This window comes from Astyanax mexicanus, chromosome 8 (assembly GCF_023375975.1).
Source record: "Astyanax mexicanus isolate ESR-SI-001 chromosome 8, AstMex3_surface, whole genome shotgun sequence".
In the NCBI taxonomy this organism is placed as follows: Eukaryota; Metazoa; Chordata; class Actinopteri; order Characiformes; family Acestrorhamphidae; genus Astyanax; species Astyanax mexicanus.
Window position 1 is genome coordinate 51,929,652 of NC_064415.1, and position 16,200 is coordinate 51,945,851.

General features: G+C 41.5%; 1 protein-coding gene across 2 annotated transcripts in view; it reads left to right on the forward strand.

Annotated features, from left to right (window-relative positions):
- The window catches only part of LOC103025951 (uncharacterized), a 379,123-nt gene extending 365,800 nt beyond the window's left edge, over nt 1-13,323 (forward strand). Inside the window, exons 12-16 of one of the 2 annotated variants that reach the window (XM_049482198.1) lie at nt 1,789-1,906; nt 2,546-2,854; nt 7,365-7,569; nt 9,804-10,227; nt 11,952-13,323. In XM_049482198.1, the coding sequence (XP_049338155.1) occupies nt 1,789-1,906; nt 2,546-2,854; nt 7,365-7,569; nt 9,804-10,227; nt 11,952-12,905 (2,010 nt within the window). In that variant the 3' untranslated portion in view covers nt 12,906-13,323. The remainder of the gene's footprint in view (nt 1-1,788; nt 1,907-2,545; nt 2,855-7,364; nt 7,570-9,803; nt 10,228-11,951) is intronic. The other variant, XM_049482199.1, reaches the window with a different exon arrangement.
- The last annotated feature ends 2,877 nt before the right edge of the window (nt 13,324-16,200 follow it).

The following is a 16,200-nucleotide window of genomic DNA, read 5'->3' on the forward strand; positions in this document are numbered from 1 at the left end:
GCGTGATGGTTCTATGAAATAAAAATGAGCTACAATTAACATGAATATTTCATCTTTTAGAAATCTGTATTCCTTTCCTAAAGGCTTAGAAAACCCTACAGGCTTCTTGAGGATATTTTATTCATTAACAAAAAATGATGAAATTGATGTTTAATGTTTTTTTGTTGCTTTTTTTTCCATTCATTCTCTTTATATGAAAACTAAGCCCAAAATAATTCTACTTTCAATTAATCTTATGTAGTGATGATGTTGCAACCATGCAAACATTTACTGTACGTATAGGATATTCATTGTGCATTCGTGCAATAGATAGCTGTTTAGCCTGTCTATTCATGCTGAAGTGATAAGGAGTGGTGTTACTACCCAGAATGCCAGGAGGGCATTTACATAAATCTGTACTAAATGCACTGTAACAAAAGCAGCCTGTTTAATTTCATTCGAGGCGAGCTGGGAAATGGCCGTGAAAAAAAAATGAACACTTGTTTATTGCACAATAAGCCGCGCCAGTTGTGCTTTAGGCGGCAGATTAAAAATATAAACACACAAATATGCTTTAACACATTTATATACAGTAGCGGTAGCATCTAATAAAATACCCTACAATAGCATCAGCATCCATTCAGCCTGTTTGGTTTGGTTTGTTGTTATTTATTCGTTTTCATGAATACCCTAGACTAGCTCATCCTCCTAAAGCACTGCCCTTCATGGCGGAAATTGCCCCGGTGTTTTGTCGGCTGTAGCCGAGCACTGATACGTACAGTGTATATTACGTTTGCCTCAGCCTTGGGCTAAATCTCTCTTCCATGCTCTGCTACAGGATCACTCTCACATGTCCACGTAGCACACGTACAGCAGGACGCCTCTTCAGATCTTCAGATGCGCGCCTCTGCTTTACAATCTGCGCACCGTTTGAACATCCACACCACTGTTTGTCTCTGTTTTGATGCCTGTCTCATTTGATTGTACCACTCCTTTCTTTTTAATTGGGTCTCCGTGTCCATCTGCTCGGCCAGCTCGGCAGGCTTCTCTTAACGAATGTAACGTCTATCACAACCACAACCACAACCGCAACTGCAACCGAGAAAGATGCTCACCCAGCTGCAACAAGAGCTAGAGCTGGACCATGCTGGAAGCCCCCCCCCGTTCCTACCCCTCCACCCTCCTAAAGATGTAGTGAGTCGCCAATATGACTTGACAGTGTCTTAATCTCCATGTGTAACAAGATCGTGAAAATAATAGGGCCCTTTCCCGCCGGCGCACACTTTAAGCCATGTGGCGTGTTTTGTATTCTTTTATTCCTTTAACTGTGTCCCTGCGGCGTGAGGGAAGATCCTTGAAACAAGCCCGGAAGTGTGTGATTATTTGTAGCCTAAGTGCGTCTCCTGGGTTCAGAGCTGGGAGTTTTTTTTGGGTTTTTTTATTCGAGAGAAAGCTAAAACCTGTATCTAAGCTAAAAAAAAACTGTATCTGTGAATGTGTGCACAGGGCGTTCCCCAAGGCTCAGTACTGGGGTCAGTGTTAATTATCGCTTGATTTCGTGCCTTGCATTAATCATCCTTGTTACCTGTTTGCAGGGGGGGCTGGTACTGTAGGGTAAATGCCTGGAAAATGTCTGGAATTAAAGTAATCCCCCTTCGACTCATTTAATTTTCTTTTACTTTTTCTTTCCTTTCCACCCCTTTTACTTCCTCTACTTCTGGCCCTTTCTCTCTTTCTGTCTTTCTCTCTTTCTCTCTCTCTCTTGCACTCTCACTCTTTTCTGTTTCCGCTTCTATCTCTTTCTCTCAGGTGGTGCAGGTGTTGAGAGCTATTGATAGAGACGAGGGGGGGAATGACAGCACCGTCCATTTCAACATTCCTCCAGAGTCCAGCGCCGCACTCAACTTCAGCATCAGAGAGAGTGGAGGTGTGCCTTCTCTCACTCTTTCTATCCTACTTTCCCTATCTCTCTTTCTCTTTCACCTTCTCTTTTGATCTCTTTCACTGATTCCCCCCCTCTCTCTCTATCTCTCTTTCTTTCTCAAACTTTCTCTTTCTCTCTTTCTCTCTCTTGCTCTTGCACTCTCTCTCTTCGCCGCTCGATCCCTCGCACTCACGCTCGTCCTTTTTATCTGTCTCCCGTCGCCTCACTCTCTCTACCCCTGTGTCTCCCTGCCTCCCTTCATCATTCCTGCCTATGCGACGACATTGTGCAGCTCCTTTGTGCACGGCTCCTTTTGTTTTCCCCCCATTGTTTGCCTTCGCCTCTCTCCGCCACATCCATCTTCTCCCCCATGCGCTCGGCAAAGAATGCGTTCCTCTGGCATCCCAAACCTCCCTCCCACCAGCCCCACGTCCACCCCCCCAACCCTGCAGCATTCAGACACAGTGGTCTGTACAAATGTCATAGCGGCGAGGCAATGGAATTAAAGCGCACTCAATTGATTTCAATTGAATTAAACTTCTGTCGGGGCCTCATTTGATCTAAAAGCCCTCTTTTTTCCAGTCCTCTATCTCTCCATTTCCTCTTTATTCTCTCTGTCTTCTCTTTTTCTTTCCCCTCCAGGCCCCACTGCGAGCCTGGTGCTGGCCTCGCCCTTGCAGGCGCTGTCTCGCTCCTCCTCGTCCTCGCTCACCCTCCACGTGCCGCTGATCCTGAGAGACGGCTCGTCGGGCCTCACCAGCACCGGCACAGTCACCGTGTCCGTCTGCCCCTGCCTGAAAGGAGGAGCGAGGGCTGGGGAGAAGGAGAAGCAAAGCGAGGCTGAGTGGGAGAGGGAGACGGTGTGTCTTCCCCAGCACTCCTCGCTGCCCTCACCTGGACTCAGCACCGCCGCCCTGCTGGCTATTCTGGCATGCGTGGCCACGCTTTTAGGTAAGTTGTTCGGTGCAGCTTCAAGTTGATCACTCTGCAGAACGACAAGTAATCACACATGGACACAGGAGAGAAGATTATGGAGAAAATAAGTTGTTGGGTTAATGGTTGAACCATTGCAGTACTTGCATACTGTTCTTTTTTTACTGCATAAGATAAATCAGTCATAATTAATAATTCATTGTTACAAGATATTGAACAATTTTGCTCAGACCAATCATATTCGGCTCAGGAAAAAAATAAAAGAGACCCCTTAATGATGATGTTTTTCCTTGATTTTACCAAATTGAAAACTTCTGGAATATAATCAAGATGAAGATGGATGATCATAAGCCATCAAACCAAACTGAACTGCTTAAATTTTTCACCAGGAGTAAAGGCATACATTTATCCAAAAGCAGTGTGTAAGACTGGTGGAGAAGAACAGGCCAAGATACGTGAAAACTGTGATTGAAAAACCAGGGTTATTACATTTTTTTGCATTATAGATTTGGGAGAAATATTGTCTGTAGTTAATAGAATAAAACAACAATGTTCATTTTACTCAAACATCAACCTATAAAGAGCAAAATCAGTGTTAATATATATATATATATTGGTAAAATATTCTCATTCTTGTGAACCCAAAATTGTGTCTAATCTTATCACACCCCTAGGTATACCATACCATGTCCCATACCATGACTTTTGACTGCAGTGGATGCTGCATATGCCTTTGTTACATATTCCCAGTATGCTCACTGACCAGTGTTCAACCTCTATTACAAGATAACTCCTAACAACATATACAGGCGTGGGTGTTCCCAATCTGTTCCACAAGGTAACAGAACCCAAATCATGATCAAGATTGTTAAACTGTGCAAATATGTATGGCCCTAACTCTTCACGGTTAATAATGGTAAATTAGTTTTAGCTATTAGGTTGTAATGTTATGCCTGTTTTGTATGTTAGACTTCACACCATCTGTCCACAAGGAGCGTAAATCTATGATTACTTTCTAATTAGATTAATGTGCGAGTAGGTGATTAAGCAGGTCCTGTAAATTATTCCCAAATGTCAAAATATCAGCAGTTTCTCTCCTTTCATGTAAATTGGTTGGTCCTAATCTCGAGTAAAGCTTGAACAATCCCAATTCTCTGAGCTTCCGCCGCCGTGTTTTAGCGCTGCAGCGTGTGGAGTGTGTGGAGTTCAGCTTGAGCGGTGTATCAGGCTGTCTTGTCAATCATGCGTTTATTAGAATATTACAGCCTGTTCAGATCTGGCTTCTCTCGGGCGTGTTGGTTTGAGCCGTGATTGATGATATTAAGATCTTTCATTATTCAGACTTTGCTGCATGTTTAATATTACACTCAAATTTGATATCAATTATACATTATTAATACTTTACTCTATATTTAATGGGACTTTCATTTTTATAGGCCCCAGGTTCCCATCCTCATCCCACTTTTATTTGTTCGCTTTTACTCTACTTGAAAAAATAACAGTACAAAACTGTCACTAGGGTTGTACCCCTCTTGTCACTGGGGTGGTACTCTCAAGGGCATGTCTTCAGTGCACTGTAAAAAAAATTACACTGCCCTACCTATTGAATGAATTAAGCAGGTCCTGTTAACCCTTTCATATTGGTATCAAAAGTAGACATGTGTGCCAAGTGTGCATGTTCAATATGTGGATTTAAATTTAGATTTGGCTTAGATACAGTTAGTATGGAAACACTGGCATATATGTGCCAGATGAGAAGCAAATGTGCTTTAGAACATGTAGGACAAATAATTTAGTGGACCAGATATGTTTTTATTAGGGCTGTCAACGTTAAAGTATTACCGCATGCGATTAATTTGAAATCAGTAGGGCAAGTTAACTACACCACCAAATTTGACCCCAACTTCTGCCATAATCAGAAATCATCAAATACACTTCTTTCAATTGAGCTAAACTGCTGATAAGGTGCAGTTTAATCTGATATATTAGCCAGATAATATACTGCCAGCGCACTCGGAAAAAAGCGCAGTGACTCGGTTCTGATACATCAACTTCCTAGGAGTGATGAGGGGAAAAGTTGCCATCTACCCACCCAAGGCCAGTTGTGCATTCTCACGGCTCCAGAAGCTGATGGCAAGCTGCATGACCAGGATTCGAACAAGCAATCTTAGTGGCAGCACTAGTGGGAGACTGCTGGACCACTCAGAACCCAAATTACTACTTTTAAAGGACACATTTGAACCTAAATGTACATTTGTTTGAGGTTAGGTGAGGTTAAGCTCTACCTGTACAATATCTATTTTTTTCCTGGCAGTATTCAATAAAATACTCACTGATTATTACTGGTTGTTAATGTACAGTAGAAGGTAGTTGAATCGGGCCTGGAAGGATCAGACAAAACAAAAAAAAACATTAATATACAATATGTAGGCCAAAGGGACTCTGGGACAGGCTTGGGCACCACTGTTATAACATCACACCAGGCCCTATTGGGAGGCAGGGACTTAAAGGAATAAAGAGCAAAATCAATGTGGATTAAACTTTAATTTATAGAATATTGCCAGCGTTCGCGTCGAGGGAGTCAGCATGATTTCGTTGGAAACACTCACACTCACACAGTGTCAAAGACTTTATCCCAAGGCAGACCAAATTGCTTGCATTACTGTTTGAGGATTTAGGGATTTGAACCCCAGTTGCCCATGATGCTGTGTAATGTTACTATAAGCTCCTCAGAGCCTCAGTTGTGTAAGGGTTTTTTTTTTCACAGTGTAATTTAACATAAACACAGAAACACTGATTAGCGTGCTTACTAACTACTGAAATATTAACCCTTTAATTCAAGACCCATCGGTCGGTGTAAATAGAATAAGAGCTATGAGCTATATCTGGGTCCATTCAGTTGTTTATTGATTTAAACTGCAGACCATTTTTTAAGTAGTAATGAATAAAGAAAAGGTTTTCTTTGAAACCTGAGAAACGACTACTTATAACCTTTTACTGCTATGTGGGCATGATTTATTTTAATGTTCAGAATCTTAGGAGATTGAAGTAGGTAACATTAAGTTAGATTTGGAGAGAAAATTCACAATGTAACATAAAAAAAAACAATTGCACAGCGACAATGCATGCAGGAGCATCATGACTCTGAGCCCTATTATATTCCCCCATAATAACAGTGTAACTACAGAGATAGAGATACTTTAAAAAGTAGGATCATGTTTTTTTTTTTTACTTTATTATCCTTTGAAACACGAATGCCAACTTCGTTCAGTCGTAAAAGAAGGTTGATCTTTTAAATAAGTATCTTTAATAACTGTGTAGTTACACATTAACAACCCATGTAATAACAGTGTAACTATACAGTTATTAGAGAAACTTATTAAAAAGTGGGACCGTGTTTTTTAAATTTGATTATCATTGAAACACGAATGCCAACTTTGTTCAGTCGTAAAAGAAGGTTGATCTTTTTAAAAAGTATCTTCAATAAATATGTAGTTACACATTAATGACCACTGTAATAACATTGTAACTACAGAGTTATTAGAGATCCTTATAAAAAAGTGGGACCGTGTTTTTTTAATTTGATTATCATTGAAACACGAATGCCAACTTTGTTCAGTCGTAAAAGAAGGTTGATCTTTTAAAAAAATATATATTTAATAACTGTGTAGTTACACATTAACAACCCCTATAATAACAGTGTTATAACTTCACAGTTATTAAAGATACTTATTTAAAAGTGGGACCATGTTTTTACTATTAAATTTCATTATCAAACACAAGTGCCAACTTCGTTCAGTCGTAAAAGAATGTTGATCTTTAAAAAAAAGTATCTTTAATAACTGTGTAGTTACACATTAACAACCCATGTAATAACAGTGTAATAACTTCACAGTTATTAAAGATACTTATTCAAAAGTGGGAGCATGTTTTTTAAATTTCCATATCATTGAAACACAAATGCCAACTTCGTAAAAGAATGTTGATCTTTTTAAAAAAGTATCTTTAATAACTGTGTAGTTACACATTAACAACCCTGGTAATAACAGTGTAATAACTGCACAGTTGTTAAAGATACTTATTTAAAGTGGGACCATGTTTTTTATCATTAAAAGATGAATGCCACAAATGCCTTTATTTAGTCGTAAAGGAAGGTTGATCTTTTTAATTGGGGACGTTTTCCGCTTGTCAGTAATAAAGATTGATGCTCTTTGTGTACTCCACTGCTCGCTTTCCTTCATGTTAATGACTGCTTGAAGATCTGACACAGAACTGAATCCATGGCTGTGAAGGATCATGTTTGTAATTACTAGTCGTTTGTCTGTGTGAGCGTCTGTCTGTACGCTGCGCCATCTAATGCGCCTATTGAATCTCTGTCTCTTTGGAGTCCCCTGCAATTTTTATAGCCCAAATCTGTCGTCTATTACAAACAATGCGTCTTCGCTCTTGTAAATGGATGGAACTGCTTCTCACTCTGTTGTCTCACTCTTTTGTCTGTCTCTCTTTCTCTCTCTTTCTTTCTCTTTAGCTGTCAGTGCTCTCTCTCTGTCCCTGCGCAGACAGAAGCGGGACTCCCTCTCTCCGCTGGAGGAAGACGATGTCAGAGAGAACATCATTACATATGATGACGAGGGAGGTGGGGAGGCGGACACCGCTGCGTTTGACATCACGGCTCTCCAGAGCGCCCCCCACAGTGCACGCAGGGGGTACCGCACCCTCGACAGCAGGAATATGTGAGTCGGCTTCGGCTTAAATCACGCTGGCAGACCAGATAAGCAGCCGTTTATTAATTCATTCATTCGTTCCTGTTATCTTCTCTAGGAGATGTGAGCTTGTAAGTGTTGTAGCATGGCAACAGGGCACAATTCAGGATTTAGTCATAGTTAAAAAAAATAAAAAACTAACAAAAAAACAGTCCCCTTCAAAAGTATTCGAACAGTGAGACAATTGCAGTTATTTCTGCTTTAGCATTTAAACATTTGGGTTTGACATTAAAATACTTAATATTTAGTTGCAAATCTTTCGCTTGTAATAACTGCGTCAAGCATGCGTCCCACTGAAATCAATAAACTTTTGCATTCTTTTTTTGTGATGCTTTTCCAAAAAAATTTTAGTTAGCTTTGTGTTTTTTTTCCTGTCTTCCTGCCTCGTTTCTCTTGCCATGTGCTCCTCAGCACACGGTCCATTATTTACTTCTTGGCTCCTCCCATGTCTCCACCTTCGGTGTAACTCCACCTCCTTGTTACCTGTCCCTAGGTGTTTTCTATTTCCTGTTCCCTCCATGTGTATTTAAGCCCCTTTGTTTCAGTGTCCATTGTTGTTTTTTGTACCTCTTAATGTCTGTAATTTTTGCCTTGTTTTCTTGTTTTAGTTTAGTATTTGTTTGTTCCCTGTCTGTTTATTATTCTGGTTACATCTGCCTCGGCATCAAACATGCGACCCACTGACATCACTAACCTTCTACATTCTTCTTCTGTGATGCTTTTCCAGTCTGCAGTTGGTTTGGGTCATTATCTTGAAGCATGATGAAGGACCTCCCAATCACTTTGGTTGCATCTATAGACTTCTGAGGTCATTGTAGATTAATCGAGATTAACAAGTCCATTTCAGAAGAAGCGATTCAAGCCCAAAGCAGGAAATTACATCCACTGTGTTTCACAGATGAGCTTGCATATTTGGGATCATGAGCAGATCTTATATTTCTCCAAACGTTAGTCTTTCCATCAAATTGGAAAAGTTTAACCTATCTTTGTCTTTTGAGTCCAAAGTAAGTCCAAAGGCTTGTATCTACTTGTATCTACTTCTTGGTAAATTCCAGCTTGGCTTTCCTATTCTTCTTCTTATTATTATTCTTCAGCCTGGCTACTCCTCTGCAAACAGTAGATTGTGATATCTTCTCTCCTGTACGGCATCTGTTACTTAGTACACCAGTGACGACTTTCTTCTTCAGGACATTCCAAGTGGTTGTACTGGCATGTGCAATGGCTTCTATTGATTTCCCTTCTTCTTTCATCTTCACAAATAGTTGCTTTTGACCCAAAGTCAGCTCTCAAGTTTGTTGGTTTTCATGTTGGTATCTCCTCTAAATATAAATTCTCAGCCTGCACAAGCAAAACTCAATTCTGAAACTGAGCATAGACATTCAGTTCTATTTGTTTGAATAATCAGTGTAGCAGGATACATTTGGGTAACAAAACACGCTTGACAATGCAATTAGATGGAATGCTATTTGTTATCTGACTTCATTAATACTCTCAATAGTGGTTTAATGCCAGCAAATCTTCACCGCAATGTGTCCAATGTGTCTACTACAGCAGAAGGGCTACACACTTGGTAAAATAACCCTTGATTTTAGAAGAAACATTAGACAAGCAGGTTCTACACACTAAAAAACAAGTTTCCCTCACAGGGATTAGGCTCAGTATTGGACGGCACAGAATTTTAAATGGAGATTTTCCATTGAAAGGGAAACATAGTTTTTGACTGCTTGAGAATCTGACCCAATAATTAGTGTTAGTCATGTTCATGGCCATGTATCATAAATCACATACAACATACAACTCATACAACAACACAAGGGGGGTGGAGACTAGCCTCTTTTTGAACTGCTGCTGCTGCATTGCCGAGTAGCATCACAGTGCATGCGAAGGAAAGCGCAGCGACTCAGTTCTAATACATCAGCTCACAGATGCTTCGTGCTGATTGACATCACCCTAAGAGTGACAAGGTTAAAGAGCACCATCGATCTACCCGCCCAGAGAGAAAGGTCAATTGTGCTCTCTTAGGGCTCTGGCAGCTGATGGCAAGCTGCATGACTGGGATTCGAACCAATAATCTTGGTGTCCCTATTTCTGTAAAATTGTAAACAATTAATTTGTATGTTGCCTGTAGTTACACTGTTATTATCATTATCAAAAGTCACACACAACTCATACAACTTTTTTTCTGCTCTCCCAAATTCCCGCAGACGCTACTCCCAGCGTGCCCAGGAAAAGGCACGGACGTACAGCAGCTGGGCCCAGTCTGGAGTTATTGACAACGGTCACCACAGCCAGGCAGCTCCCCTGTACGGACGCTTGTGCTACAGCAGCCAAACGCTCCCCGTGCTCCGCCGCTCGCAGGCCGCCTACGAGCCCGCCATGGCCGAGCTGGGCTACCGCTTCCCTGGGGGGCAGCCAGACCACTCCCTGGTAATCCAGAACCAGGGGGCAGTGGTCGGGCCACTGGAGCCAGGGTCCTTGTATGTGGGACCCGGAGAGGCAGTGAACAGCTCCAGGGAGGGGACAGTGTCCCAGAATGGGGTCACCACCTCTGAAGGAGGAACGCCAAGAAAAAACGACACCAAGGAAGATTCGAGCAGCGATGCTCAGCAGAGCCAGGATCTGGACTGGGTAAATGTTCTTTACCTTTTGTTTTAAACCACAAAAATATTCATTACATCTAATGCCAAGTGCTAAATATCTAGACCTAGACCTCTAATATCAGGAACGTACATACAGCTCTGTAAAAAATAAGAGACCACTTAAAAATGATGAGTATCTTTGATTTTAACAAATTGAAAGCCACTGGAACATAATCAAGAGAAAGATGGGTGATGACAAGCTATCAAACCAAGCTGAACTGCTTGAATCTTTGCACCAGGAGTAAAGGCACAAAGTTATCCAAAAGCAGTGTGTAAGACTGGTGGAGGAGAACATGCCAAGATGCATGAAAACTGATTAAAAACCAGGGTTATTGCACCAATTATTGATTTCTGAACTTTTAAAACTTTTCATCAACATAAACTTGTTTTCTATGCATTATTTAAGGTTTGAAAGCTCTACATCTTTTTCTCATTTTCTGCAAATAAATGCTCTAAATGACAATTTTTTTATTTAGAATTTGGGAGAAATGTTGTCTGTAGTTTATAGAATGAAACAACAATGTTCGTTTTACTCAAACATAAACCTATAAATAGCGAAATCAGAAAAATTGATTCAGAAATTAAGTGGTCTCTTATTTTTTTCCAGAGCTATGTAAATGTAAATTACATGTAAATTATTATTTTTCAGCACTGCAGTGACTGCATTAGCATGGTGGTGGTGTGGAGTGGATCAGACACAGCAGTGCTGCTGGAGTTTTTAAACACCTCAGTGTCTCTGCTGGACTGAGAATATAGTACACCACCATGGTTGGGACAAATGGTTCAAAAAAATAATTCATATGCATTACTCTGTAGGTAGCAGTAAAAATACTAGGGTTTAACAATAGAATAACATATGGAATTATTTAGTAAACAAAAAAAAGAGAAAAACCAGAATGTGTTTTATATTTTAGAATATATTTACTTTGCACAGCTTTGCATTTCCTCAGTCAGCTTCATAAGGTACCTACATATTTAAGTAGCTTTCAGGTTATTTTGGTTCTTCCAACATTTGTAGTCATAGTCAGTAACGAGGAAACTCAGTAATGAGGGAATTGCATGGATTTATTGCTAGCAGAAGTCAATTTCAGAGAAAACTTCAATTTGTACTTTTAATTAGCAAATCAAAGAGCTAAAAAGCACATTAGCTAAACTAAACAATTCACGAGTCAGATAAGAGAAAAAGAAGATCTTGGTCTTGGTGAAGATGATGATGATGGTGGTGATGATAGTGTTTTCACATCCTGTCTTACGCTGCCTTCTTCTTCCTCTTCTCCCCCCTCCCTAAACCATCACCTCACAGTGCAGTGTTAGCTCTTTTTAGAGCTCAATTAACCTCTGCTGCAGCCTGGGCTTTTCTCCATCTTCTCTCTTTCTCACTCTGCCTTTCATGGTCTACTTCTCTTTCTGCTCTCTGCTCACTTTATTGCCCTCTCTTCAGTCTTTGTCTCTCTCTAGCTCTCTCTCTCTGCTGTGCCATCCTCCTTATCACCTTTTCGTTTTTCTTCTGTATTCAGAATATCTTTGTGTACACCTGCTCATTGTGTGCAATTTATCTCTCCACTCTCTTTCTAATTCTCTCAATCCCTTTCTCAATAATACCCCTATGCCCATCGTCCCGTATTCCTTTCTCTCTCTCTCTCTCTCTCTCTTTTTCTCTCTTGTTCCTTATCTCTCTCTCTCTTTCTCTCTCTCCTCACGGTGTCCTAACAGAAGCGTAAGCTCATCCTGACCCGCTCTGACCCTCCTGCTCCTCCCCATCCCAAACAGGTGCAGTCGGACGCAGCCCCTCGTGAGCAGCAGACCCTGGTGCTGACCCGCTCTGGCTCGCTGGCCGCCGTGTCGGGCGTCTCGGGCAGCTGGACGTGCGATTCTGCCACTCTGCCCTCGGCAGGACGCCGCTCGTCGAGGTCTGGCCTCTCTCCGAAAAAGAGCGTCTCTGGGTCGACAGAAACCGGCATAGACAGTGTCAACGGTGGACGCAACTATGCCACCGTCCTGCAGGGGGAGCCGCAGAGGGACTACACAGGCAGTCTGGGCCGAGGCGGGCTGGAGATGGGCAGCAGTTTTGTGGTGTACCCGGAGGCGGCTGGAGGGGGCTTCATTGGGGACTGGAGGGACAGAGTTGGGATGGGAGGTTTTGGCCTGGGCAGAAGAGATATGACCCCCCAGCTGTTGCCCTATCCCAGCCAGGGCCGGGGGTCGTTTGCCAGGATCTTGGGTTATGGAGGTGCCTGGCCTTCAGGGCCCGAAGCAGCAGCTAGAGCGGCCTCTGCCGGAGGCGGTGGAGCAGCAGGGGGAGGCAGTGGTCACTCCCTGGCCTTGCGGGTGGGCGAGTTCCTGCGGCTACGCCTGGCCCAGGTAACGTTCGATCCCACGCAGCCGCCGTACGACTCGGTGCAGGTTTACGGTCTGGAAGGCACGGGTTCTCGAGCCGGGTCACTCAGCTCCTTGGAGAGCGAGGGGGACAAAGACGGGGAGAAGGAAGAGTGGGTCGGGGGTCTGGAAGAGTGGGGGCCGCAATTCCGCAAACTTGCCCAGCTGTTCCGAGAGCGGGAGAAAGAAAAAGACGAGGATAAGGATGAGGAAAAGACGCGGAAACGGAACGGCGAAGAGACCGGCGAGAAAGAGGAGCAGCTCGGAGATGAGAGGAGAGACAAAGACTGAAAGAGTAAAAGAGAAAGAAAGAGAGAGAGAGGGAGGTGTAAAGGGCGAAGGGACGATTTAAGAATGACGAGAGCGAGAATAATGGGACGAGAAGTGAAGAGAGAAAGAGATGAAGAGGAAGAGTAATGGGTAGAGACAGAGAAAAACAAGCGTGGGCAAGAGAGGTAGACAGTGAGAGAAAAATAGAGAGAGAGAGAGAGAATGAGAGAGATAGAAAAGAGGCTATAGAGAGAACGAGAAAGAGAAAGAGAGAGAGAGAGAGTGATTGATGCAATTTAAAGCAATAAGTGCTGAAAAGCAGAAGCGTGAGCGCCGAAGCTAAAGACACAGAGGCTCTGTTTCGCTCTTCAGAGTATTTACCATTCTTTAAATGTGCCAGGCAGGGAGGGAGCGAACAAGTGAACGAGCGAGGGAGGGAGGAGGGAAAAAAGAAAAGAAAAGAGGCTCATAGTGTCTTAGATTAGCTTCAATTCACAAAGCGAGAGAGAAAGAGAGCATGAAAGAAAGACCTCGTACAAGAGATATTGAGATATTGCAGATGACTTGGACCTTAAATTATGTTTTTGGGGCAACGTGCAAGACAATACAACCACTGGGGAGTCTGGGAGAAAGTAGGCTAGCCTAGCGCAGCCTGATAAGAAATACATAAGGGTGGGAGATAAAGGTTTTGTACAGAAATTGTTGATACATCCGCTGAGAAAAGCAGGAGAATGAATTATTCAGCCCACAGTGTCATTCCAAACGAAAGGTCTGAATATTTCAATCCCAAGTGCGCCTACACACCTACACTCACTCGAACACGAACACAAGAAAACGCGTATCCTCCAATGATGTTCTTCAATTTTAGTTATTTATTTTTTTATTTCTTGCCTTTTTTCGATGCAAACATCGAGTCCCATCTTTAAGGACTGAAGGTGGACTGCCAATAACTTCACCAGGAACTGATTTAATATGTGAAGCAAAAAGTAGGCCAAGTATGTGAAAAGGCAAAAAAGTGGTTTATAACGTGTAACGAATACAGAATGGTTAAAAGTGTCAAAAAATAAAAACGCCAATTTTTCTTTTTTTTTTACGTTTAAATAAGGTCACCCTGTTGCTGGACTTGGGCTTGATGTGACAAGACAAGAGTCAGTGTTGAAAAATTGTTCGGAGTTGTAATTGTTGTAGGATGGAGTAAAGGTCAGAGAGCACCCTACATTTAATTCATTCCCAGTCGAAACAGCCATTAAACTGGAATTTTGGAGACACAAAATTTGCACACAAACGTGTATGAATAATTCAGCAGATGAGGTGTTCACTAATGTTTTTTATGTGAAATGGTTCATTGTAGAAAAACTGACTGACTTGGATTTCTTTATAGTGGTTATGCTAAGAAGCAGAGGACACCATAACACAAATATACAGTACCAGTCATAAGCATGGATTCACCTATTTTATTTCTATGATTTTTACATTGTAAATGTATTATTGAATCCTTAACAATGCACAAGAACACGTGCAGAGTTATTCTGTAAATAAAATGACAGATTTGCACACATAAGAAATAAAAAAAAAAACAAAAAAAATGAGAAGGTGTGTCCAAACTTTTGACTTTTGGTTCTGTATAAACACATATATTAATGCATCTCAAAAATTTAGAATATCGTTGGAAAGTTACTTCAGTAATTATTTGAGTAATTCAGTTCAAAATGCTTAGAGCCAATAAAAATTGAATGTTATTTAAAACCAATTGGCAGTGTGGGCAGTGTGCCAAGTCCTGCTGTAAAATGAAATCCGCATCTCCATAAAAGTTGTCAGCAGAGGGAAGCTTGAAGTGCTGCATTGACTTTAGACTTGATATAGTATAACACAGTGGATCAACACCAGCAGATGACAGACATGTCTTTCCAAACCATCACTGATTGGTGGAAACTTCACACTAGACCTCAAGCAGTTTGGACTGTGTGTCTCTCCATTCTTCCTCCAGACTCTGCTCCCTTGATTTCTAAGTGAAATGTAAAATTTACTGATGATCAGTGATGGTTTGGAGAGACATGTCATCTGCTGGTGTTGGTCCACTGTGTTTTATTATCAAGTCTAAAGTCAGTGCAGTTTTGTTTTCCCACAAAATCTTACAGCACTTCATGCTTCCCTCTGCTACTGACAACTTTTATGAAGATGGAGATTTCATTTTCTAGCAGGACTTGGCGCACTGCCAAAAGTACTAATTGGTTTTATATAATATTATATTTTTCTGAGACACTAAGGCTTTAACAACGGCGATATATAGAGCAAGTAGCAATAGTGCCAGATTTTAACCAGGTCACCAACATAATAGTGATTAAATTATAGATAGACAAAACTTGTTTAGAACTAAAATAAGCCAAATCCAAAAAAAAAAACAACCAAAAGATGAAACAAAAAGACAATCAGTGATCCAACACAGATACAATCAAACAGGAGAACTTCTCAGTATGCAGTGTACAAGATTGGTAATACTTTGCCAACTGGTAGTTCCAACAGGACAAGACAGGACAAGACAAGACATGTAGATGACAGTTATTGGTTATCAATTAAATGGTGCGTTTCCACTGCATTCTCTCTACTAATACTGTTAGACTGTTTCTTTTTTTGGTTTTCTATTAGTGAAAAAAAAATGGTATCTGAAATATTTTTTTTTAAATAGCTGCTTAATGGTGGTTCCAAGTGTGCTGAGGGTGGACTAAAATCTAATGTGTAAACCTTGCGTAGAGTTGATTGGCCAGAGAAAAGTGTACAAAGGTAGATCAGAGACTGTAAAAAAAGATGGACGCTGTGTCGCAGTTCCCATTCATTCAATGAAAATGAAGCTAAAATCTTCCACCATGTTGGCGATCCTGAAACCCGAGTCAGTAGAGCGCAGTAGAGACCAGAGGAGAGAGAAAGACTGTGGAGAGACAGCCTACTCATTTAAATAACCCCGCCCCTGAGGGCTGCCTCGAGGTCACAGGCTGCAGAGCTGAGCGGTCTGTTATTGGTCCCACCCATAACCAGCCCTTTTACAATAACCACACCTGTTTTGAATAGAGCTGAATAACGTTTTAAATAGAAAATCATGTGGGGATATAAAAATTTGACAATATAAGCAGAGGTTACACTAGCTGTTTCATTTAAATAATGGAGGTAGAATTACAGTATTTTAGAAAAAAAACGTGATTGAAAGTTGTTCTGTATTGCCATTGAAACCTATGTGGATGGGTGGGGTTACACAGCTTTCTGAAACCGAACAGCAGGGGGCGCCCGACCTGTGGTGGCTTCACTTTTTTTGAGAGACGAT